Below are 26,874 nucleotides of genomic sequence, written 5' to 3'. Positions count from 1 at the left end.
TCACTGTATCTCAATTCCAGTGCGTCAGAAGTTTGAAATGCTATGGTGCAGGGAATTTCTACAAGGATTAAATGTCAGGAATTGTGAAAAACTGAGTTTAAATGTATTTTTTCTGAGGTCTTGGCTGATTTTTCTTTTGATTTTCCATGTAAGCTTCCGACTTCAACTGTGTGTGTGTGTGTGTACCTACACACACACACACACACACACACACACACACACACACACACACACACACACACACTCTTGAATTTGGAAGTTTACACACCTTTGCCAAATACATTTAAACTCAGTTTTTCACAATTCCTGACATTTAATCCTTGTAAAAATTCCCTGTCTTAGGTCAGTTAGGATCACCACTTTATTTTAAGAATGTGAAATGTCAGCATAATATTAGAGAGAATGATTTATTTCAGCTTTTATTTCTTTCATCACATTCCCAGTGGTTCAGAAGTTTACGTACACTCAATTAGTATTTGGTAGAATTGCCCTTAAATTATTTAACTTGGGTCAAACGTTTTGGGTAGCCTTCCACAAGCTTCCCACAATAAGTTGGGGGAATTTTGGCCATTCCTTCTGACAGAGCTGGTGTAACTGAGTCAGGTGTGTAGGCCTCCTTGCTCGCACACACTTTTTCAGTTCTGTCCACAAATTTTCTATAGGATTGAGGTCAGGGCTTTGTGATGGCCACTCCAATACCTTGACTTTGTTGTACTTAAGCCATTTTGCCACAACTTTGGAAGTATGCTTGGGGTCATTGGTCGCAAATGGGTCTTCCAAATGGACAATCTTTAACTTCCTGACTGATGTCTTGAGTCTTCCTTGTGATGCCATCTATTTTGTGAAGTGCACCAGTCCCTCCTGCAGCAAAGCACTCCCACAACATGATGCTGCCACATAACGATGGTCATTATGGCCAAACAGTTCTATTTTTGTTTCATCAGACCAGAGGACATTTCTCCAAAAAGTACGATCTATGACCCTTGTGCTGTTGCAAACTGTAGTCTGGCTTTTTTATGGCGGTTTTGGAGTCGTGTCTTCTTCCTTGCTGAGCGGCCTTTTAGGTTATGTCGATATAGGACTCATTTTACTGTGGATATAGATACTTTTGTACCTGTTTCCTCCAGCGTCTTTACAAGGTCCTTTGCTGTTGTTCTGGGATTGATTTGCACTTTTCGCACCACAGTACGTTTATCTCTAGGAGACAGAACGCGTCTCCTTCCTGAGCGTTATGACGGCTGCGTGGTCCCATGGTGTTTATACTTGCGTACTAGTGTTTGTACAGATGAACGTGATACCTTCAGGCGTTTGGAAATTGCTCCCAAGGATGAACCAGACCCTTGGAGGTCTACAATTTTTTTTTCTGAGGTCTTGGATGATTTCTTTTGATTTTCCAATGATGTCAAGCAAAGAGGCATTGAGTTTGAAGGTAGGCCTTGAAATACACCCACAGGTCCACCTCCAATTGACTCAGGCTAATTGAAATAATTTATCAGAAGCTTCTTAAGCCATGACATCATTTTCTGGAATATTCCAAGCTGTTTAAAGGCACAGTCAACTTCTGACCCACTGGAATTGTGATACAGTGAATTATAAGTGAAATAATCTGTCTGTAAACAATTGTTTGAAAAATTACTTGTGTCATGCACAAAGTAGATGTCCTAACCGACTTGCCAAAACTATAGTTTGTTAATTAATTAACCTCTTAGTGACCCCTTAACAGGCGCATCCCGATTGATTTCACAACAGCCAGTGAAATAGCATGGCGCCAAATTCAAAACAGCAAAAATCTCATAATTAAAATTTCTCACACATACAGGTATTATACACCATTTTAAAGATAAGATTCTCCTTAATCTAACCACATTGTCCGATTTCAAAAAGGCTTTACGGCGAAAGCAAAACATTAGATTATGTTAGGACACCACCTAAACAAGAAAAGCCAAACATCCATTTTCCTACCAATGAGAGACGTCACAAAAACCAAAAATACAGCTAAAATTAAGCACTAACCTTTGTTCTTCATCAGATGGCACTCATAGGACTTCATGTTACACAATACATATATGTTTTGCTCGATAAAGTTCATATTTATATCCAAAACCCCATTTTACATTGGCACGTAATGTTCAGAAATGTTTTCCCTCCAAACCCCCCGGTCAATGAGCACACATATTACAGAAATACTCATCATAAACTTTGATCAATATATGAGTGTTATGCACAGAATTATAGATACACTTCTCCTAAATGCAACCACTTTGTCAGATTTCAAAAAAGGTTCACGGCGAAAGCACAATTTGCAATAATCTGAGTACAGCCCAGAAGACACCAACAACAAGCAAACAGAAACCCGCCATCTTGGAGTCAATGAAACTAAGAAATTACATTATAAATATTCACTTATCTTTGATTATCTTCATCAGAATGCACTCCCAGTATCCCAGCTCCACAATAAATGTTCGATAAAGTTTATCTTTACGTCCAAATACATCCATTTTGTTCGCGCGTTAGGTTCACTATCCAAATCCACAACGCGCGTGCTTACTTAGTCCAGACAAAGTCAAAAAAGTTATACTACAGTTTTTAGAAACATGTCAAACGATGTATAGAATCAATCTTTAGGTTGTTTTTAACATATATCTTCAATAAAATTCCAACCGGACCTATCCGTTCTCTTTAGGAATGAATATGAACTCGGCTCGCTCCCAAGTCTCTGCGTGTGACTGAACCCATGCCTTATAATGGGACACCTACTTCCTTGGGCTGTTATTCCCTTCAAATTCACCATAGAATCCTCAAACAAGGTTCTAAAGACTGTTGACATCTAGTGGAAGCTTTAGGAAGTGCAAAATGAACCCTAAGTCACTGTATACTGTAAAGGCAATCACTTGAAAAAGCTACAACCTCAAATACTGCCCCCTATCCCTAAGAGGTTTTAACAAGAAATTTGTGGAGTGGTTGAAACACTTAGGTTGGAGTCATTAAAACTTGTTTATGTAAACTTCCGACTTCAGATGTATGTATGTATGTATGTATGTATGTATGTATGTATTTATTATTTTTCTTCAAGAAATTATCCAATAGTTTGACAACCCTCTTTGTAAGCTTTTTAAATTATATCAAACTCAATCGTTGAGTGCTGAAGACATGGATGTCTCATGGTATGGTGGGGTATGCAAAAAGGGTCAACTTTGGGCACCTCTATCTCTTGAATGTTTTGGCATTCAGGTCCAAAAAGTTACTTTCTGACCGCTGGGCGAGTATGTATGGAAAGTTTAGTTAAAATCAAAAGGGGTGTGGTCAAAAAGTGATTAAAATCAAATGGACTGGCCCAGCAGACAATACGGTGATATGATTTCATCTGTATCAGGCCAACTTCAGTGTCATTCTCTTATGATCTGATTTCAGGAGCCCAGTCGTCAGCCTCCACCCCCAACAACATGCAAGGTCCGTCCCACTCCCAGCCCAATGTCATGGGCCTCCACAGTGGCATGGCCGGCCAGCCCCCAGGCACCACCTCAGGCCCCAGTATGGGCCACCCTGGCCTCCAGACCCAGATGATGGGCCTCCAGAGCCAGCCTGTGTCCTCGTCCCCCAGCCAGATGGTCCAGGGTGGGGGTCCGGGGCAAACGGTCCTCTCCAGACCCCTCAACCCAGGGCAGAGAGGAGGCATGACCCCACCCAAGCAGCTGATGCCCCAGCAGGGCCAGGGGGTGATGCACAGCCAGGTGGTTGGAGGGCAGGGGCACCAGGCAATGCTCCTTCAACAGCAGCAACAACAACAACAAAACTCCATGATGGAACAGATGCAACAGATGCAAGGAAACAAACAGGCGTTTGGGGTGAAAGGTCAAGCCGGGGTCATGCCAGGTCAGATGATGCGGGGTCCGTCTCCTAACGTGCCCGGTAACATGTCTCAGTTCCAGCAAGCTCAGGTGGGCCAGCAGCAGCAGCAAATGGCTCAGCTCCAACAACAACAGCAGCAGCAACATCAGCTACAACATCAACAGATGACCCAGCAGCAGCCCCAACAGGTATTTCATTACTTTAAAACGTTTTTTATTTGCATTGTGGCAATAGGTGGAAAACCCAATTCCCCTCTGCGTAGGGAAATATTATTTCACTTGCTCATGCCTAAATTTGTTCAGGTCCCCATGGGTGGCAACCCCAACCAGGCCATGGGTATGCACAGTCAGATGAGACTCCCCAGTGGTCATCCTCTGGTCCAGCAGCAGCTACAGCAGCAGCAGCTCCAACAACAGAAACAACAACAAGCCATTCTACAACAGCAGCAACAACAGGCGACGCAGCAACACCCACACGCTCTCGGAGACCCCAGTGGCTGTACAGGCGACATGGGCAGTGTTCAACAGATGCTCCAGGACATGCAGGGTCAGCAACAGCAGCAAGGCATGACAGGAATTGGAGCCCCCCAGCACATGCAGGTGGGCAACGGCCACTTCCCGGGTCACGGGATGAACTTCAATCCCCAGTTCGGGGGTCAAATGCCTATGAGTGGGTTGTGCGCTCAGGCAGGCGGTTTCCCAGTGAACAAGGACGTGACGCTGACCAGTCCTCTCCTGGTCAACCTGCTCCAGAGTGACATCTCAGCTAGTCAGTTTGGACCTGGGGGGAAGCAGGGGGCTGGAGGACCTGGCCAGGCCAAACCCAAGAAGAAGAAACCACCACGCAAGAAGAAGCCCAAAGTAGGAGAGGGACAGCAGCCAATGGAGGGGCTAGGGTAAGGAGATTAATTTTATTGAAATCTTAAGCTATATCCACACAAAGTATTCGGTATTGGACATGGTTGGTCATTGAGGTATTATTTTCTTCTACCCAGGGGTCTGGATGTGGGTGTTGGCCTGGAGGACCCAGAGCTGCCAGCACTGAGTGGGGAACAGGGGGTGGGCATGGACCATTCTGGACCCAAACTTTCAGACTTCACCAACAGGCCTGCAGGTATGAAATGTTCATGTTTCTTGGTTTGCTCACTCACACTTGTATCTTTTAGTTGAGTGGCTTCTTATCACTCCTTTTCTCTCATGTCAGGTTTCCCAGGTCAGCCTGGAGACCAGAGAGTCCTACAGCAGGTGCCTATGCAGTTCATGCAGCAGCATCAACAACAGCAACAGCAAATGCAGCATCAGCAGCAGCAGCTGCAACAACAGCAGCTGCAGCAACAACAACAAATTCAGCAACAGCAGCAAATGCAACAACAGCAGCAACAGATGCAGCAGCAGATGCAGGGAATGCAGGTTCCTCCAGGACAGCAGCAGGGGGTGGCTGGAGCTCTGGGTCAGACTCAAGGCCAGCCACAGATGCACCCTCATCAGCTACAACAACAACAAAAGCAGCAACAACCACACCATCAACAGCAGCAGCAACAACAGGTACCAATCGACTGCATGTGTGTGTTGTCAAGACACATTTTCCATGTTAACTATGGATTATATAGCTAATTTGTTCCGGTTGTGTTATAGCAGCAGATGGTCATGAAGATGCAGCAGGAGCAGGCTAAAAACCGGATGCCCCTCCATCCAGGCGGGCAGAACCCCCCCAGGGGCATGATGAACCCCGGGGAGGCCCAGAGGATGCCTGGCACCCAGCAGGGCAACATGCCCGTCATGATCAACCTCCAGGGGCATGGAGGAGTGCCCCCCTCCCCAGACAAACCCAGAGGGATGCCCCTCATGGTCAACCCACAGGTTGGACACTATCTGATAGATGTTTGAATTATATCATATTTATTGTCTTGTTAATATTCTATGGCTGTTAATTCCCTGGGGTGTGTATATCATTTATCCCTACCTATGTAGATGGCTGGGGCAGCCCGGCGGATGTCTCACCCAGAGGCGGCGCCTGGTTCCCAAGGAACGGGGGCTGAGGAGGCCCCTGTAGTGCCCCACTCCCTGCAGGACAGACCTGGAGGCCAGGAGATGGGGATGCAGTCTGGGAATGGAGCCCAACAGATGGTGGTGAACCAGGGCACAAACGCCCACATGATGAAGCAGGGCCCCAGCCCCTCGCCCATGCCCCAGCACCCTGGAGCCAGTCCCCAGCAACAGATGCCCCCTCAGCCCCTGCAGGGTGGCCCCATGCCTGGCCTCCACTTCCCTAATGTCGCTACCACCTCCCAGAGCTCCAGGCCCAAAACACCCAACCGGGCCAGTCCCAGGCCCTACCACCACCCTCTCACACCTACCAACCGTCCTCCCAGCACTGAGCCCTCTGAGATCAACCTCTCCCCTGAGAGGCTGAACGCCTCCATCGCAGGCCTGTTTCCCCCCAAGATCAACATCCCTCTGCCCCCCAGGCAGCCCAACCTCAGCCGGGGCTTTGAACAGCAGGGTGGGCTCAACCCCACCACTCTCAAAGCCATAGGGCAGGCCCCTCCCAGCCTAACTATGTCCAGCAACAATGGAAGTGGTGGAGGTAACTCTAACAATGGTCAGCAGTCTTTCCCTACAGGTAGTGGAGCAGCCAATTTGGGCCAAGGGAAACAGGACAAGCAGTCTGGAGGAGGGCAGGCTAAAAGGGCCAGTCCCAGTAACAGCCGCAGATCCAGCCCTGCCTCCAGCCGCAAAGCCACTACCCCCAGCCCGGGGAGGCAGAAGGGGGCTAAGATTGCCTTAAACTCCCCTCACCAGCAACACATGGTCAACCCCCAGACAGGGCAGACTATGATGTTGAGCCCTACCCCAGTGCCTCCTAGCCCAGTCTCTCTCCCACTAGCGGTTGGGGTGGGCCTGGAGGCCCATCAGATCCAGAGCCCCTTCCAGGGGTTCCAGGATAACACAGCTGAGATGCCCAGGGAAGGGCAGGGAATGGCAGGTGTAGAGCAGCGGCAGGTGCCCCAGCCTTTGAGGGAGCTCTCCGCCCCCCGGATGGCTAGCCTTCGTGTCCCAACTCCTCAGGAGGCTAAAGCTGGGCTTGAGCGCACAATGGTAGCAGGGGAGAGGCAGCCTGTACAGATGGCTCCTCAGCAGGAGTTTGTATCTTTATATGAGGCCTCTCCTGCTCTCAGGGATGCTCCTACCTCCCTTAACCAGCTGCTGGATAACGCAGCCACCCCCAGCGTGCCTGCCAGGCCCACTCAGAGTGCTCCAGCTGGGGATACTGTCTGCAAGGAGAGCACTAAAGCCTCCATAGATCAAGAGAACCCATCCAGTGCTTTTCAGAGCTCGGATGTGGGGGCTACTGCTGTTGCTACTACTGGTGCTGCTGTGAACGAGCCAGAAGCTAAACCCAAGCCCAGCTCAACCCCCAGCCCCAAACTCCCAAATCCAGCCAGTTGTCCTAATCTGCAGCCTAAAGGAAGCCCCAATCTTAATGCTAATCACAGCCCTAGCCCCAATCTAAACTCGACTGCTAGCCCCAACCCTACTCTAAACCCTACTCCTAGCCTTCGTGTCAATGTGGGCGCTAGCCCCAACACAGCCACAGTCAGTTACAGTTGTCCCAACCTCAACGTTTCCCCCAGCCCAAACCCTAACTCAAACCCTGCAGTTAGTCCCAAATTAATCCCCAGCCCTAAACCCCTGGCAAGTGTCTCCACAGTCCTGCAGATCCCTGCATCCTCTGCCACCATCTCCCCCAACCAGATAACCGTGTTTGTCACCTCCAACCCTATCAGTTCCACCTCCACCCCTCAGACCCCCCCAGCCATCGTCTCCACTATGGTGGCCATGCCCAATAAGAACATCAGACCACAGCAGCTCAGCCAGCAGACCACTGCCCCCCGGCCCCAATTCATTACCACGCCTGTGTTTATTAATACCGGTACCCCAATCTTCCAGGTCCCCGCTGCATCTGTGGCCCCCAACACCACAATGGTGTCCCAACCGATCACCATGGTAGGGCCCATACAGGTGTCCACCACTAATATCCAGCTCACCACCGCTCCAACCCAAGCCCCAGTCACAGGCTCTGCCTGGACCCAGGCTTCTGTGGTCAGTGTGGCCGGCACCCAGCCTGCCCGAACGCTAGTTGAGCAGGTCCAGATGGCCAGTAGACAGGCTTCCCCTGTCCCTGTTAGTAACTTGCCTCCTCCCCAGCAGCAAAGCCCTACGACTCCCAAGCCAGAGACGTCTGGTGAGGCGCTCACCGGACAGAAATCTAGCCCGCCAGTTGGGCAGCCTTCCCGCCGTCCAAGCCCCTATCCCACAGCCTCTACGTTTGCCTCGTCTCCCTTCCAGCAGCCCCTAGGGTCCCCTTTTCCATGCTCCCCCTCCTTGGCTGCCCAGGGAAAGCCTTTCCAGGCTCCTGGCTCTGCACCAGTGAGCAGTCCACCAGATTCCCAGCAGGTTTCTAAGGAACGGCCAGCCCAGACTTTAGGGGGGGCTTACCAGCACCAGACAGGTCTGAACGCTGGGGGTGTGCCCAGTCATACATCCCCTGCATCTCTCACCCAGACTGAGGCCACAGTGTCTGGAGCACAGACTCAGACTAGTTCTGCTGCTGCTCTGAAAGTCACCACTCCTCCTCCTCCCGTATCAGCTCCAACTCCTGTTTGTGCTCAACCTGCTACACCAGCCCAGTCCCCTGTCCCTGCCCCAGCCTCTAAACCTACCACCCCTCTGCCAGCCTCAGTCCCTGTCACCACCCCAATCACTACTACTGCCCCTGTTCCTACCACTGCTACATTTCTCCCTGATCCGGCTCCTCCTTCAGTCCCGATACCAAATCTGTCCCCATCTACATCTCCTGTTGTTGCCACCACTGGACCCTCCAACCGCCCCAGGGACTCCTCAGCCATATCCTCCCCAGCGGCCCTTACCCCTACTGTGGCTCAACCTGTCCCCACAGCCATGGAGCCTCCAAGCCAGCCAGCCCCACCAGAGGCCACAGCACCTTCGGAGAATACCCAGATCACCCCAGGTACATATCAATCAATCCATGATTGAGTAACTTATCCCCCACATATCGACCTTTCAGTGATAATAACAACCTCCACCATCTCCTTCCTCCCAGTGTCAATCCAATCTGAAGCTCTACAGCAAGAGGAGCCTTCTGCTACCGAAAAGACTGGTAAGTACTGTCACACTAACTGATCTATAACAAAATGGTGGATGCTCCGGACCCTTTATGTAATGACATAATATGACTTGGTAACAGAGTACAAATGGAATATATGCAAAGATTGTGGTATATCTAGAGGGCACCATAACTACAGCATAGAAGCACAAGTTACACTACATGAACAAAAGTATGCGGACATCTCATTCCAAAATCATGGGCATTAATATGGAGTTGGTCCCCCCTTTGCTGCTATAACAGCCTCCACTCTTCTGGGAAGGCTTTCCACTAAGGTGTTCGATGGGTTTGAGGTCAGGGCTCTGTGCAGGCCAGTCATGTTCTTCCAGACTGATCTCAACAAACCATTTTAGTATGGACCTCGCTTTGTGCATGCTGAAGTGAGATAGGGCCTTCCCCAAACTGTTGCCACAAAGTTGGAAGCACAGAATTGTCTAGAATGTCATTGTATGCAGGTAGCGTTCTCTTGGCATCCGCCAAACCCAGATTCTTGGACTCCCAGATGGTGAAACGTGATTCATCACTCCAGAGAACCCGTTTCCACTGCTCCAGAGTCCAATGGCGGCAAGCTTTACACCACTCCAGTTGACGCATTGCATTGACCAGGCTGATCTTTGGCTTCTGTGCAGCTGCTCGGCCATGGAAACCCATTTCATGAAGCTCCAGACTAACAGTTATTTTGCTGACGTTGCTTCCAGAGGAAGTTTGGAACTCGGTAGTGAGTGTTGCAACCGAGGACAGACGATTTTTACGCACTTCTGCACTCGGCGGTCCCGTTCTGTGAGCTTGTGTGGCCCACTTCACGGCTGAGCCGTTGTTGCTCCTAGACATTTCTACTTCACAATAACAGCACTTACAGTTGACCAGGGCAGCACTAGCAGGGCAGAAATTTGACAAACTGACTTGTTGGAAAGGTGGTATCACAGAGCCACATTGAAAGTCATTGAGCTCTTCAGTAAGGCCATTCTACTACCAATGTTTGTATATGGAGATTATATGGCTGTGTGCTTGATTTTATATACCTGTCAGCAACGTGTGAAGCTTAAATAGCCGAATCCACTAATTTGAAGGGGTGTCCACATACTTTTGTATATACAGTATAGTATATTAAATAATGTTATAGTCTGGGACCAAATCTGAAAATGCTTTTGCTATAAGATACTTGTACAGCTCTGGGACCATGCTTTTATATGATGCACTGTATGCTGTGAACATAACATGCAGCTTGCTGTGATATTTAGTAACTTTTTTGTGTGTCTTGTTTTCCTTCTGCAGCAGAAGAAGTTGCCACTGTAACTGAACAAGGGTGAGGTTCTCAAGACATATTTCAAACTAACAAAATGTCAGTATGAAAGAAATACTTGTCATGCCAGAGGTAATTGGGTTATTCCATTGCCTGTAAAAGGTTACCATCAGTATTCTTTAAGTATTTGTTAGTAATTGGCCTAGTCTACAGTAAGTGCCATGTTTGTAAACAGAAATGCTTCGACATTTGTAACTACTGAAACTCAGGGAGTTCATTTGGTTGGCCAGGGCAGGGGGGGTACATGAGGAAAATCAATGAGCCACTTGGTACACTACATGACCAAAAGTATGTGGACACCTCGACGGTTCTGTTCTCTGAGCTTGTGTGGCCTACCTCTTTGCGGCTGAGCTGTTGTTGCTCCTAGATGTTTCCACTTCACAATAACAGCACTTACAGTTGACCGGGGCAGCTCTAGCAGGGCAGAAATGTGACGAACTGACTTGTTGGAAAGGTGGCATCCAATGACAGTGCCACTTCTACTATTTTCTGCAGCCACAGACGTCACTTCCTGTTGTACGTGGAACGGGAAACGGCTCGGTTTTATTTGTTTGGAAGGTTTTCTGTTTAAAGTATATTGGAAAGTTCTCGGTAGCTACCTAGCTTCTTATGTTTGATCCCGCGACGCAGTTGGCATCAGTTGCTGGGACTGCTTGTATCTTTCCAGTGATCCTGCCGACCAAGGACGGGTCTGAGGAGCTATTTGGCGTCGCAGCTAGCCTAGCTGCTAGCTAGCTGGACATAAAGCTAGCGAGGTGTTCTTGAACGCAGCCTGCGACCCGGTTAGCCATTGTGGCTGGGACTGTGGATTGTCCCGGGTTTGTGGCTGTCTAGATCCCTGCTGTTGTTGTTTTCAATTTTCCCTGTGACCTGCCCTGTCTGGAACTGCGAGGAGTAACAGCCTAAAATACGTTGCTTTCTACCATGACAAAGACCAAAGCCGGCGGGAGTACCGTTGAGGACAGTGGTGTCTATCACACATGAAGGATCTTTTAAATGAACAAAGAGACCTACAAGCAGTTGTTACAACAACAAGAAAATAGCTTCAAGTGTTTTGTCCAAATACTCGTGGATTCTACTAATAAAAGAATGGATGACCTGAAGAACAGTTTGCAGTTCTCCCAGGGTCAGCTCGACGAGTTGAAACAGGAGAATGGCAAAATGACAGCAATCTGTAAGTCATTGAGAGAGGACATCAGTTCTGTGTGTGAATCCATGATAACAATGACAGATAAATCAGACTATCTCGAGGGACAATCAAGGCGAAACAACATGGTTGTGGACGGAATTGCAGAATCTCCACATGAGACTTGATTGGAGTCTGAGGACAAAGTGAGGGAAATGATCTCTGAGAAATTGAAGATGGACCACAGGAAGATTGAGGTGGAGCGTGCCCACAGGACTGGAAAACCCACCACTGGCCCATGTGATAGGCCCAGGCCGATAGTGGTCAAGTTTCTGAGGTTCAAGAACAAGGTAGCTGTTCTGGAAAGAGCCAAGAACTTGAGAGGAACGTATATCTTCCTCAACGAGGACTATCCTGAAGCTGTGCACCAGAATAGGAAAGAACTGATCCCAGCCATGAAAGCTGCCAGAGCGCGTGGGGACATTGCGTACATCCGCTATGACAGGCTCATTGTCCACCCTCCCTCCCAGAAGCCTGGAAGGGATGAGAGAGCCAAGCCTATGGGTTCGTAGCCTCAACCCCGCAGCACACACACAGACACCAATTGATTCATGTATTTTTTTTTTTTTGTCTGCTCTTTTCAAAATTATGTCTCTCTGTTAAGCTACCTAGGAAAGGGCTGAAAATAGCCCATTTTAATATATGTAGCCTTAGAAATAAGGTTCATGAAATCAATAACTTGCTAACATCAGATAATTCAAATATTTGCCATTTCTGACTCACTTAGATACAGTGAGGGGGAAAAAGTATTTGATCCCCTGCTGATTTTGTACGTTTGCCCACTGACAAAGAAATGATCAGTCTATAATTTTAATGGTAGGTTTATTTGAACAGTGAGAGACAGAATAACAACAAAAATCCAGAAAAACGCATGTCAAAAATGTTAGAAATTGATTTGCATTTTAATGAGGGAAATAAGTATTTGACATCCTCTCAATCAGAAAGATTTCTGTGTCCCAGGTGTCTTTTATACAGGTAACGAGCTGAGATTAGGAACACACTCTTAAAGGGAGTGCTCCTAATCTGTTTGTTACCTGTATAAAAAGACACCTGTCCACAGAAGCAATCAATCAGATTCCAAACTCTCCACCATGGCCAAGACCAAAGAGCTCTCCAAGGATGTCAGGGACAAGATTGTAGACCTACACAAGGCTGGAATGGTCTACAAGACCATTGCCAAGCAGCTTGGTGAGAAGGTGACAACAGTTGGTGTGATTATTCGCAAATGGAAGAAACACAAAAGAACTGTCAATCTCCCTCGGCCTGGGGCTCCATGCAAGATCTCACCTCGTGGAGTTGCAATGATCATGAGAACGGTGGGGAATCAGCCCAGAACTACATGGGAGGATCTTGTCAATGATCTCAAGGCAGCTGGGACCATAGTCACCAAGAAAACAATTGGTAACACACTACGCCGTGAAGAAGTGAAATCATGCAGCGCCCGCAAGGTCCCCCTGCTCAAGAAAGCACATATACATGCCCTTCTGAAGTTTGCCAATGAACATCTGAATGATTCAGAGGACAACTGGGTGAAAGTGTTGTGGTCAGATGAGACCAAAATGGAGCTCTTTGGCTTCAACTCAACTCGCCGTGTTTGGAGGAGGAGGAGTGCTGCCTATGACCCCAAGAATACCATCCCCACTGTCAAACATGGAGGTGGAAACATTATGCTTTGGGGGTGTTTTTCTGCTAAGGGGACAGGACAACTTCACCTCATCAAATGGACGATGGACGGGCCCATGTACCATCAAATCTTGGGTGAAGAACCTCCTTCCCTCAGCCAGGGCATTGAAAATGGGTCGTGGATGAGAATTCCAGCATGCCGATGACCCAAAACACACAGCCAAGGTAACAAAGGAGTGGCTCAAGAAGAAGCACATTAAGGTCCTGGAGTGGCCTAGCCAGTCTCCAGACCTTAATCCCATAGAAAATCTGTGGAGGGAGCTGAAGATTCGAGTTGCCAAACGTCAGCCTTGAAGCCTTAATGACTTGGAGAAGATCTGCAAAGAGGAGTGGGACAAAATCCCTCCTGAGACGTGTGCAAACCTGGTGGCCAACTACAAGAAACATCTGACCTCTGTGATTGCCAACAGGGGTTTTGCCACCAAGTACTATGTCATGTTTTGCAGAGGGGTCAAATACTTATTTCCCTTATTTAAAATGCAAATCAATTTCTAACATTTTTGACATGCGTTTTTCAGGATTTTTTTTGTTGTTATTCTGTCTCTCACTGTTCAAATAAACCTACCATTAACATTATAGACTGATAATTTCTTTGTCAGTGGGCAAACGTACAAAATCAGCAGGGGATCAAATACTTTTTTTCCCTCACTGTAATTCATCTGATGATACAGTAGTAGCAATAAATGGATATAACATCTATAGAAGAGACAGAAATGCTTATGGGGGAGGTGTTACTGTATATATTCAGAGCCATATCCCTGTAATGCTTAATTTTAAAGAAGATCTTATTAATCAACCTACCAGGGTGTTTACAAACACTACAGGAACAAGATCATCCACATGTATCGATCACATTTTTACTAATACTGTAGAACTTTGTTCTAAAGCTGTATCCGTTCCCATTGGGTGCAGTGATCACAATATAGTGGCTATATCCAGGAAAGCCAAAGTTCCAACAGCTGGGACTAAAATAGTGTATTAGAGATCATACAAAAGATTTAGCTGTGACTCTTATGTGGATGATGTTAAAAATATTTGTTGGTCTTATGTGATTAATGAGGAGCATCCAGACGCTGCACTTGATAAATTTATGAAATTGCTTCTTCCAATTATGATAAACATGCACCTGTTAAGAAACTGACTGTTAGAACTGTTAAGGCTCCATGGACTGATGAGGAATTGAAAAACTGTATGGTTGAAAGAGATGGGGCAAAAGGAGTGGCTAATAAGTCTGGCTGCACATATGACTGGCTGACTTACAGCGAATTGAGAAATTATGTGACTAAACTCAACAAAAAGAAGAAACTTTATTATGAATCCAAGATCAATGATATAAAGAATGATGGAAATTATGGTCAGAAAGACAAATTCAACTCCATCTTTCATTGAATCAGATGACTTCATCACAAAACCATTTGATGTTGCCAATTATTTTAATAATTATTTCATTGGCAAAGTGGGCAATGAAATTATTAATTATTTCATTTTCCCACATGGGGAGATGTGGGAAAATGATTAATGATCAATAATGACAAACCTGGCATTGTCTACTTAGATGGAAAGCTATTGAGGATGGTAGCCACTCCTATCTCTAAGCCAACAACGAACAGTGAGCCATTGTACATTGCATTAAAAAAATAATAAAAGAAAAGCATTGTAAATTTGAATTTTGTAAAGTTCGTGTGGGAGAGGTAGGACAAGTATTGTTACCTATCAATAATGACAAACCAAACATTGACAACTTAGATGGAAAGCTGTTGTGGATGGTAGCCACACTTATCTGTCATATCTTTAATCTGAGCCTAGAGGAAAGTCTTTGTCCTCAGGTCTGGAGGGAAGCCAAAGTAATTCCGCTACCCAAGAGTGGTAAAGCGGCCTTTACTGGTTATAACAGCAGACCTATCAGCTTACTGCCAGCTCTTAGCAAACTGTTGGAAAAATTTGTGTTTGACTAAATAAAATGCTATTTCTCTGTAAACCAATTAACAACAGACTTTCAGCATGCTTATAGACTGCACTGACACAAATGACTGATGATTGGTTGAAAGAAATTGATAATAAGATTGTGGGAGGTGTACTGTTAGATTTCAGTGCAGCCTTTGTTATTATTGACCATAACCTGTGATTGAAAAACGTATGTGTTATGGCTTTTCAACCTCTGCCATATCGTGGATTCAGAGCTGTCTATCTAATAGAACTCAAATGGTCTGATGCATGCCAGTCTCTCTTGGCTAAGAGTTGAGGAGAGACTGACTGCATCACTTCTTCTTTATATAAGAAACATTAATGTGTTAAATCCCAAATTGATTGGATCGTCAACTTACACACAGCTCTGACACACACACACTTATGCCACCAGGGGTCTTTTCATAGTCCCCAAATCCAGAACAAATTCAAGAAAACGTACAGTATTATATAGAGCCCTTATTGCATGGAACTTCCTTCTATCTCATATTGCTCAAATGAACAGCAAAACTGGTTTCAAAAAACAGATAAAGCAACACCTCGCGGCACAACGTCTCTCCCCTATTTGACCTAGACAGTTTATATATATGCATTGATATGTAGGCTACGTGTGCCTTTTTTAAAAATGTATGTGGTTCTTGTCTAATGATGTTCTGTATTATGTTTAATGTGGACCCCAGGAAGAGTAGCTGCTGCTTTTGCAACAGCTAATGGGGATCCTAATCAAATACCAAATATGTTGAAAGTCACTGAGCTCTTCAGTAAGGCCATTCTACTGCCAAGGTTTGTCTGTGGAGATCGCATGGCTATGTGCTCAATTTTATACAGCAACGGGTGTGGCAGAAATAGCCAAATCCATTAATTTGAAGGGGTGTCCACATACCTTTTGTGTGTATATATTTATAGCTATATATATATAGATATATAGTGCATGTAAACTATATCCAAACGTCAAAAGACGACAAGTACTACCACTGCATAATAACTGACTGTACTAATTGAGTATGAATATGGCCATGTCTGATTTTATTTATTTTTTCTTCTGGGGATTGTCACTAAGAGTATGTTGGGGGACTAAAACCATGTTTGTTAAGCGTCATCACAGTTTAGTTGACTGCTGTTTTTCCACTTCTATCACAGATGGGCAAAGAAAAGAAAGACACCCGTTAACTTAGTCTCAAGGTATGTATTTACACGTGAGCACTGCCAGGACACACGCAGCAGCCCTGTCGTGTCCACCATTTTGTTATCTATCGGATAGTATTTACGGTGAAGACGGACAGTATCTGTGGTAGACAGGCTCCCAAGTGGAGCAGCGGCTAAGGCACTGCAGCTCAGTGCTTAAGGCGTCACTACAGACCCTGGTTCGATTCCAGGCTGTATCACAACCGGCCCTGATTTGGAGTCCCATAAGGCGGCACACAATTGGCCCAGCGTCATCTGGGTTTGGCCGTGGTAGGCCGTCATTGTAAATAAGAATTTGTTCTTAACTGACTTGCCTAGTTAAAGGTTAAATAAAGAGAGAAATAAATATAGAGGACAAGCAGCCCACTCTGAAGCGATTTTCCCAACTTGAAGGAATACCGGAGCGATATTCCAACTTTTACTGAGTAGCTACTGTAGTTTCTTTGTTTATCTTTGTAACTGACCTCTCCTGCTTTTCTTTTCTATCTCCTCTGTTGTGTCTCTGGCTCTGTTTTCTGTCGGGCAACTATCAGGGCTGCCGTGGAGAAGTCGAAGGGTCCTAGCAGACGGAGCTCGCGGGCCGACAAGGAGGTGGAGGAGGAGACTGTGGCAGACAGCATGCAGAGGAAAAGACCGGCCAGGCCTGGAGCCAGTGCTGCTGCTAAAGGTACACACGCATGCACGCACACTTCCCACTGATTTAGAGCACAAACACTCTCTCATACTTAACTTACTCTTACATATAGTTTACGTTTTTTTATTGTGAAGGTATTTGTCTCATCAAACATGTCCCCCTCTCTCTCTCTGTGTCCTTTCAGAAACGGGTGCCAGCCCTACCCAGGCTAAGAGAAGGAAGTCTAAATGACCACAGTAGTGAAACCCTGTGAACTGAGCTGTACATTTATTTTTCTCTGTCAATCATTCGATGAGCTTCTTTTCTCCAGGATTACAGATTTTTGATGGTGAAAATAACCATGTACAGATAATTGTTTGAAAAATAATTGTTGATGTTTTATCACTGCTATCATGTGAGGTTGTAGCTAGGGTGGGTGTGTGTGTGTGTGTGTGTGTGTGTGTGTTTAATTAATTATGTGAAGACTGATAATAAAACTTGACTCAATTGTATAATTATGTTGTAAAACTTTAATTAAATTTTCTACTACTTTTTTGTCCTGTGATGAAATGGTTTAATGTGCTTTACTTCCAAAGTTGTACTGTGATATTCTGTGAAAGTTAGCTGCATGAATTGTTTCATATACCGTTTTAACATGGTCCAATGCTGTCACCTTTGCATTGCAGGCTGACAATTGAGTATTTATTGTAATTCAGAAAGTGACCCTATTTCTCATCGGTTTCCATGTTTCTAACGTGATCTTACCAGAAATCAGTGAATTACAGCTGTTTTAGTGAAGAACCATGTAGGACAGTAGGCAACATTATTTTAATTAATTTCAGTATGCACAGTTGCCAGATTCGGACCCAGTGCGCAATGATTCCAGACTATTCCATCAACCTCATCTTCTTACCTTGGGCATCTGTCTTGTGTATGCTTTACAAGCAAATTGACAATGAGCAGAGATCATGGTCAAAGAGACTCGCAGGTAGTGTTATTATGATAGGTTATTATGCCTTATGTTTTTTATATTTAGTAGGCTAGATAGTTTTTTGAATTGTGACAATTGGTTTCGTTGACTATATAATGATAAAATGTCATTTTTAATGTGTTTACATGGATACAATCGATATGTAAATAAAGTTTCATTAGTTGTCATTCCAAAAGCAACTTTATTTCAAGTGCGCTAGCGATCGCTGTGCTTTGTGTAGAATTGTTTCCCTGTCTGAATCTTGACCTTCTCCTTTCTACCAGCATACGTAACATATTTATTCTGTACAGTTTGCAGGTCAATTCTGGGCCTCGAGCCAATGGTAAATTGTCTTTTGATGTAGATTTATAATATTTATCATGGTTTGGCTTTTGTTCCTCTTATCTTCATCTGTCTATTGTTCGTTTTTAAAGGACAGATGGCCCCCCAGAGAGTAAAGCTGTGTTCAAATACCCATACTAACATACTGCATACTTAATGAGTATACTAGATGCTATATATTTTAGGGTGCGTTTGTAAATTCACTCTGGCTATCTACTCCAATTTCTTGTCTGAGTGTGCCAGAGCGCAGAATAACTGACAAATTTACAATCGCTCAACACCCATTGAATAGGGCCAGTGTCACTAAACGTCTGCAAAAAAGCCTAATAAAGTTTTGCCCACCAACGCACTTAGTCACCAATGTCCTGGGTGCGTTCATAAATTCAATCTGGAGTGCCAGAGTGCGCTCAGAGTGCCTTCTTGCTTTCGTAAATTCAGAGAGTCCGTTGGTAAATCTACAGCGCACACATGTATAAACCTGAACAAAACTCATGTCCTCATTTTCAAGATGTGGCTGATTTTAAACAGCCAGAAGACATTTTATAAATGATAACCTTTTTTTGACGATTTGTTTCTAAATGGCAGCTGGGTAATTTGATATGCGTCAATCTGTTTTTCCGTATGCATCGAATTGAGTGAACGCTGCGCAGGTTCACTGATTTGCAAACCAAATGGATACGTCTCTAGCTCATTGATTTGTAGATCTGACGCAGTTGCCACCTGAGTCTAGCAAAAGTCGCACTACCCACAGAATGCTACTGGGAGGAGCAAGAGAGCTACAACTCCTAGGTCAATGAAGGTGTGGATGGAGTTCCACCAGATCAAGACCCTGTCATGGCCAGCCCAATCTCCAGACCTGAACCCCATTGAAAACCTCTGGAATGTGATCAAGAGGAAGATGGATGGTCACAAGCCATCAAACAAAGCCGAGCTGCTTGAATTTTTGCACCAGGCGTGGCATAAAGTGACCCAACATCAATGTGCAAGACTGGTGGAGAGCATGCCAAGACGCATGAAAGCTGTGATAGAAAATCTGGGTTTTTCCACCAAATATTGATTTCTGAACTCTTCCTAAGTTAAAACATTAGTATTGTGTTGTTTAAAAATGAATATGAACTTATTTTCTCTGCATTATTCGAGGTCTGACAACACCGCATCTCTTTTGTTATTTTGACAAGTTGTCATTTTCTGCAAATAAATGCTCTAAAATGACAATATTTTTATTTGGAATTTGGGAGAAAGGTTCATAGTAGTTTATAGAATAAAACAAAAATGTTAATTTTATGCAAACACATACCTATAAATAGTACAACCAGAGAAACTGATCATTTTTCAGTGTTCTCTTAATTGTTTCCAGAGATGTATATGTGTATTTGTGAATATATATATATATATATATATATATATATATATATACTGCTCAAAAAAATAAAGGGAACACTTAAACAACACATCCTAGATCTGAATTAAAGAAATAATCTTATTAAATACTTTTTTCTTTACATAGTTGAATGTGCTGACAACAAAATCACACAAAAATAATCAATGGAAATCCAATTTATCAACCCATGAAGGTCTGGATTTGGAGTCACACTCAAAATTAAAGTGGAAAACCACACTACAGGCTGATCCAACTTTGATGTAATGTCCTTAAAACAAGTCAAAATGAGGCTCAGTAGTGTGTGTGGCCTCCACGTGCCTGTATGACCTCCCTACAACGCCTGGGCATGCTCCTGATGAGGTGGCGGATGGTTTCCTGAGGGATCTCCTCCCAGACCTGGACTAAAGCATCCGCCAACTCCTGGACAGTCTGTGGTGCAACGTGGCGTTGGTGGATAGAGCGAGACATGATGTCCCAGATGTGCTCAATTGGATTCAGGTCTGGGGAACGGGCGGGCCAGTCCATAGCATCAATGCCTTCCTCTTGCAGGAACTGCTGACACACTCCAGCCACATGAGGTCTAGCATTGTCTTGCATTAGGAGGAACCCAGGGCCAACCGCACCAGCATATGGTCTCACAAGGGGTCTGAGGATCTCATCTCGGTACCTAATGGCAGTCAGGCTACCTCTGGCGAGCACATGCTCCATCTGCTCCTCCTTGCACAAAGGCGGAGGTATCGGTCCTGCTGCTGGGTTGTTGCCCTCCTACGGCCTCCTCCACGTCTCCTGATGTACTGGCCTGTCTCCTGCTAGCGCCTCCATGCTCTGGACACTACGCTGACAGACACAACAAACCTTCTTGCCACAGCTCGCATTGATGTTTCATCCTGGATGAGCTGCACTACCTGAGCCACTTGTGTGGACGGACATTTCTTTTCAAAATGTTGTATCAGGACTGCCCAAATATACCTACTTTGTTTAATAACTTTTCATGTTCAAAATTGTGCACTCTCCTCAAACAATAGCCTGGTATTCTTTCACTGTAAAGCTACTGTAAATTGGACAGTGCAGTTAGATTAACAAGAATTGAAGCTTTCTGCCAATTTCAGATATGTCTATGTCCAGGGAAATTTTCTTGTTACTTACAACCTCATGCTAATCGCATTAGCTTACGTTAGCTCAACCATCCCGTGGAAGAGACACCGATCCTGAAGAAGTTAGATAGTCCCCGCAAAACACCAATCTCAAAGTCAACAGTGAAGAGGCGACTCCAGGATGCTAGCCTTCTAGGGAGAGTTGCAAAGAAAAAGCCATATCTCAGACTGGCCAATAAAAATAAAAGATTAAGATGGGCAAAAGAACAGAGGAACTCTGCCTAGAAGGCCAGCATCCCGGAGTTGCCTCTTCACTGTTGACTTTGAGACTGGTGTTTTGCGGGTACCATTTAATGAAGCTGCCAGTTGAGGACTTGTGAGGCATCTGTTTCTCAAACTAGACACTCTAATATACTTGTCCTCTTACTCAGTTGTGCCCCGGGGCCTCCCACTCCTCTTTCTATTCTGGTGAGAGCCAGTTTGCGCTGTTCTGTGAAGGGAGTAATACACAGTGTTGTACGAGATCTTCAGTTTCTTGGCAATTTATCGCATGGAATAGCCTTAATTTCTCAGAACAAGAATAGACGGACGAGTTTCAGAGGAAAGTTTGTTTGTCGTTTCTGGCCATTTTGAACTTGGATTCGCTAACACAACATGCCACTGACCGCATTTATCTTTCTGTTTTGGCTGCATATAGTCAACTTACAGCAGGCCCATGAAACAGATAGGGACTTCTCTTTAGTGTATGGGTCGTTCAGGTGGGTGTCTAGGGTATAGGTTTGGGGACCATTCCATCATGATAGGACAATAAATTAGACGTTGGCAGAATTTCATTAGCATTTTCCTCAGTTTAGCTTTGTTAAAATCCCCAGGTACAATAAATGCGGCCTCAGGATATGTGGTTTCAGTTTGCATAGAGTCCAGTGTAATTATTTGAGGGCCGTTGTGGTGTTGGCTTGAGGGGGAATATACACGTCTGTGACTATAACCGAAGAGAATTCTCTTGGGAGGTGATAAGGTCGGCATTTGATTGTGAGGTATTCTAGGTCGAGTGAACAATAGGACTTCAGTTTTTGTATGTTATCACAATCACAACATGAGTAGTTAATCATGAAACATACACCCTCGCCCTTCTTCTTCCCAGAGAGATCTTTATTCCTGTCTGCGAGAGAACTGAGAACCCAACTGACTATACAGACTCAGACAGTATATCCAGAGAGAGCTATGTTTCCGTAAAACAGAGTATGTCCAATCCCTGATGTCTCTCTGGAAGGAGATCCTCGCCCTGAGCTCGTCAAATTTATTATCCAGAGAACATTAGCAAGTAATATACTCGGAAGCGGTGGGTGGTGAGTGCGCGCCTCCTGGGTCGGACTAGGAGTCCACTCTGAATACCTCTTCTCCACCGGTGGTGTTTTAGATCAGCATCTGGAATCAGTTCAATTGCCCTGGAGGGTATGAACAAAGGATCCAATACGGGAAAGTTGTATTCCTGGTCGTAATGCTGGTAGTGCTGGTGAGTTATCGCACCTCTGATATCCAATAGTTCTTTCCGGTTGTATGTAAAAACACAAAACATTTTCTGGGCTTATAATGTAAGAAATAACACAGAAAAAAATGAAATACTACAAAGTTGCTTAGGAGCTAGAAGCACGGCTGCCCTATCTGTTGGCACCATTTTTCTAGCCATAGATTTTCAAGCAGATTTAAGTCAAAACTGTAACTAGGCCACTCAGAAACCTTCAATGTTATCTTGGTAAGCAGCTCCAGTGCATATTGTCCAGCTAAAAGGTGAATTTGTCTCCTAGTTTCTGTTGGAAAACAGACTAAACCAGGTTTTCCTGTAGGATTTTGCCTGTGCTTAGCTCTGTTCCGATTATTTTTATCCAAACGAAATCCCTTGCCGATGACAAGTATACCCATAACGTGATACAGCCACCACTATGTTTGAAAATATGAAGAGTGGTACTTAATGATGTGTTGTGTTAGAGGTGCCCCAAACGTAACACTTTGTATTTAGGACATAACATTTTACTTTATTTAGTGCCTTGTTGCAAACAGGATCCATGTTTTGGTATATTTTTTATTCTGAACAGGCTTCCTTCTTTTCACTCTGTCATTTAAGTTAGTATTATGGAGTAACTACAATTTTGTTGATCCATCCTCAGTTTTCTCCTATCACAGCCATTAAACTCTGTAACTGTTTTAAAGTCACCATTGGCCTTATTGTGAAAACACTTGGCAGTTTCCTTCCTCTCCTGCAACTTAGTTAGGAAAGACGCATGTATCTTTGTAGTGACTGGGTGTATTGATACATCATCCAAAGAGTTAATCATAACTTCACCATACTCAAATTCAATGTCTGCCTTTTTTTACCCTACCAATAGGTGCCTTTCTTTACTATATATTGGAACACCTCCCTGGTCTTTGTGGTTGAATCTGTGTTTGAAATTCACTGCTCAACTGAGGGACCTTACAGATAATTGTATGTGTGGGGTACAGAGATGAGGAAGTCATTCAAAAATAATGTTAAACACTATTATTGCACACAAAGTGAGTCCATGCAACTTATATGTGACTTTTAAGCACATTTTTACTCCTGAACTTATTTAGGCTTGACATACCAAAGGAGTTGAATGGTCTGTGTACTTTTTGGCTAATAAAAAAAACGGGTTGTTCCTCACTTATTTGATTTGAATCTGAAATTAAACAACAGATAAATGGTTTTGTTTTTTGTTTTAATTGTATAAAGGACAGTATAAAAAAAACGAGAAACAGAATAATGATTTGATTTTTCAAATGTTGTGTTTTAAATGATCTGTTCTGGTTCAACCAAGTTTTGGCCAATTCAGAGTTGTGGATTCCTGACAACATAGAAAATGATAAATGGGTAGTTCATCATGTTTCTGATCTGCATATGAAATCGAATAAACATAAACTTTTTTATAGATTTTTTTGTTTCTCATTCCAATGACAGTCACTGTAGTGGGTCATGTGACCAGTCCTGAGTCCAATTTAGCCAAGGTCAGTTAAGAGTCACTTCCACAACCTAAAGCAATAACCTGTAGCCTACATAATTGTAGATAGGTTCAATAACCTGCCACCAATCAGCACAGCATCAGTTCATACGAGCTTAGACAACATAACTACATGTTCATACTTGAATAAAAGTAAAGTTACCTTAATAGGAAATAACTCAAGTAGAAGGAAAAGTCATCCAATAAAATCCTACTTGATTAAAAGTCTAAAAGTATTTGGTTTTAAATATACTTAAGTATTAAAAGTAAATGTAATTGCTGAAATATACTTAAGTATCAAAAGTAAAAGTATAAATCCGATGGTGCTTTTAGAGCTCTCCTGCCAATTTCGGCTAAACTTGTTTAAAATTATTTTAATCTCTTATTTCAAATCCTCGTAACACGAACAGCAATTTTCTTGGACAATTTCAGGCGTATCTACATCAAATCAAACTTTATTTGTCACATGCGCCGAATAGAACAAGTGTAGATCTTACTGTGAAATGCTTACTTACAAGCCCTTAACCAACAGTGCAGTTCAAGAAGAGTTAAGAAAATATTTACAAAATAAACTACAGTAAAAAATTATTTTAAAAAAGAATAATAAAAAGTAATACAATAACATAACAATAACGAGGCTATATACAGGGGTACCGGTACGCGTGGGTACAGGTTAGTTGAGGTCATTTGTACATGTAGGTAGGGGTGAAGTTACTATGCATAGATAATTAACAGCGAGTAGCAGCAGTGTACAAACAAATGGGGGGGGGTCAATGTAATAGTCCGGTGGCCATTTCATTAATTGTTCAGCAGTCTTATGGCTTGGGGGTAGAAGCTGTTAAGGAGCCTTTTGGTCCTGGACTTGGCGCTCCGGTACCGCTTGCAGTGCGGTAGCAGAGAAAACATTTTATGACTTGGGTGTCTGGAGTCTGACAATTTTATGGGTTTTCCTCTGACACCACCTATTATATACATAGGTCCTGGATGGCAGGAAGCTTGGCCCCAGTGATGTACTGGGCCGTACACACTACCTTCTGTAGCACCTTACGGTCAGATGCCGAGCAGTTGCCATACCAGGCGGTGATGCAACCGGTCAGGATGCTCTCGAAGGTGCAGCTGTATAACTTTTTGAGGATCTGGGGACGCTGATCTGTAGTCAATGAACAGCATTCTCACATAGGTGTTGCTTTTGTACAGGTGGGAAAGGTCAGTGTGGAGTGCGATTGAGATTGCATCCTTTGTGGATCTGTTGAGGCGGCATGAGATTTGGAATGGGTCTAGGGTATCCGGGAGGATGTTGTTGATGTGAGCCATGACCAGCCTTTCAAAGCACTTCATGGCTACCAACGTGAGTGCTACGGGGCGGTAATCATTTAGGCAGGTGACCTTCGCTTTCTTGGACACAGGGACTATGGTGGTCTGCTTGAAACGTAGGTATTACAGACTCAGTCAGGGAGAGGTTGAAAATGTCAGTGAAGACACTTGCCAGTTGGTCTGCGAGTGCTTTGAGTACACATGCTGGTAATCCATCTGGCCCCGCGACTGTGTGAATATTGACCTGTTTAACCTGTCTGGGCCAGGGGGCAGTATTGAGAATTTTGGAAAAATATGTTCCCATTTTTAACTGCCTCCTACACCAACTCAGAAGCTAGAATATGCATATTATTGTTCAGGTTTGGATAGAAAACACTCTGAATTTTCTAAAACTGTTTGAATGGTGTCTGTGAGTATAACAGAACTCCTATGGCAGGCAAAAACCTGACAAGGTTTCAAGCAGGAAGTACCCTGTCTGACAAGGAGTCGTGCGTCTTGCATCTTTTTATTGAAAAGTAAGGATCTTAGCTGTAACGTGACAATTCCCAGGGCTCCAATAGGCTCTCAGAGCCCGCGAAAAACATGAAGGTTTACGAGGGAGCCTCAGGTTGAAACAGATTATCACCTTTTGTAAGTGGATGCTCAGAGGACCTTTGAATGATGCGCGTGCATGAGTCGCTTCTGAGGAGAAATTTTATTCGGCTGTTTAGGCTCAATGCATACTCCCGGTCGGAATATTATCACTTCTCTACGACATAAATGGCATAAAAATTGGTTTTAAACAGCGGTTGACATGCTTCGAAGTACGGTAATGGAATATTTAGACATTTTTGACACGCCAACGCGCCATGCGCGAGACCGTGAAGAAGCATTCTAGAACTCACGAACAAAACGTCGCTGTTTGGATATAACGATGGATTATTTGGGACCAAACCTACATTTGTTATTGAAGTAGAAGTCCTGGCAGTGTATTCTGATGAAGAACAAGCAAGGTAAGAACATTTTTCTTATAGGAAATGTGATTTTGGTGGAGGCTGACCTGGGTGGGTATCTAAATAGCTAGCCCTGTAATGCCGGGCTATGTACTTAGATTATTGCAAAATGTGCTTCATCCGAAAAGCTATTTTAAAATCGGACATATCGAGTGCATAGAGGAGTAATGTATCTATAATTCTTAAAATAATTGTTATGCTTTTTGTGAACGTTTATCGTGAGTAATTTAGCAAACTGTTAGTAAATTCAACGGAAGTTTGCCGGGGGTTATGCGTTTTCTGAACGTCACATGCTAATGCAAAAAGCTGTTTTTTGATATAAATATGAACTTGATTGAACAGACATGCATGTATTGTATAACACAATGTCCTAGGTGTGTCATCTGATGAAGATCATCAAAGGTTAGTGCTGCATTTAGCTGTGGTTTGGGTTTATGTGACATGATATGCTAGCTTGAAAAATGGGTGTCTGATTTTTTCTGGCTGGGCACTCTGCTGACATAATCTAATGTTTTGCTTTCGTTGTAAAGCCTTTTTGAAATCGGACAGTGGGGTTAGATTAACGAGATTCTTGTCTTTAAATAGCTGTAAAATAGTCATATGTTTGAGAAATTGAAGTAATAGTATTTCTAACGATTCAAAAATCGCGCCACTGGAATTTCAGTAGCTGTTACGTAGGTGGGACGAAATCGTCCCACATACCCCAGACAGGTTAAAGGTCTTGCTCACATCGGTTACCAAGAGCATTATCACAGTCATCCAGAACAGCTGGTGCTCTCGTGCATGCTTCAAT

The 26,874-nt window shown here is 44.2% G+C and overlaps 1 protein-coding gene across 4 annotated transcripts in view; it reads left to right on the top strand.

The window, feature by feature from the left end:
- LOC115169398 (nuclear receptor coactivator 6) overlaps positions 1–18,127 on the top strand; it is a 32,881-nt gene extending 14,754 nt beyond the window's left edge. For 3 of the 4 annotated variants that reach the window (XM_029724974.1, XM_029724969.1, XM_029724970.1), the window contains 11 exons: positions 3,412–4,037; positions 4,152–4,744; positions 4,844–4,962; positions 5,053–5,393; positions 5,484–5,708; positions 5,820–8,880; positions 8,974–9,030; positions 10,312–10,342; positions 16,314–16,355; positions 16,892–17,025; positions 17,177–18,127. In XM_029724974.1, coding sequence (XP_029580834.1) covers positions 3,412–4,037; positions 4,152–4,744; positions 4,844–4,962; positions 5,053–5,393; positions 5,484–5,708; positions 5,820–8,880; positions 8,974–9,030; positions 10,312–10,342; positions 16,314–16,355; positions 16,892–17,025; positions 17,177–17,223 — 5,276 coding nt within the window. In that variant the 3' untranslated portion in view covers positions 17,224–18,127. The remainder of the gene's footprint in view (positions 1–3,411; positions 4,038–4,151; positions 4,745–4,843; positions 4,963–5,052; positions 5,394–5,483; positions 5,709–5,819; positions 8,881–8,973; positions 9,031–10,311; positions 10,343–16,313; positions 16,356–16,891; positions 17,026–17,176) is intronic. The other variant, XM_029724973.1, reaches the window with a different exon arrangement.
- The last annotated feature ends 8,747 nt before the right edge of the window (positions 18,128–26,874 follow it).

Source organism: Salmo trutta, chromosome 31, assembly GCF_901001165.1.
Source record: "Salmo trutta chromosome 31, fSalTru1.1, whole genome shotgun sequence".
Taxonomy (NCBI): Eukaryota; Metazoa; Chordata; class Actinopteri; order Salmoniformes; family Salmonidae; genus Salmo; species Salmo trutta.
This window is presented reverse-complemented; position numbering and strand designations above follow the sequence as displayed.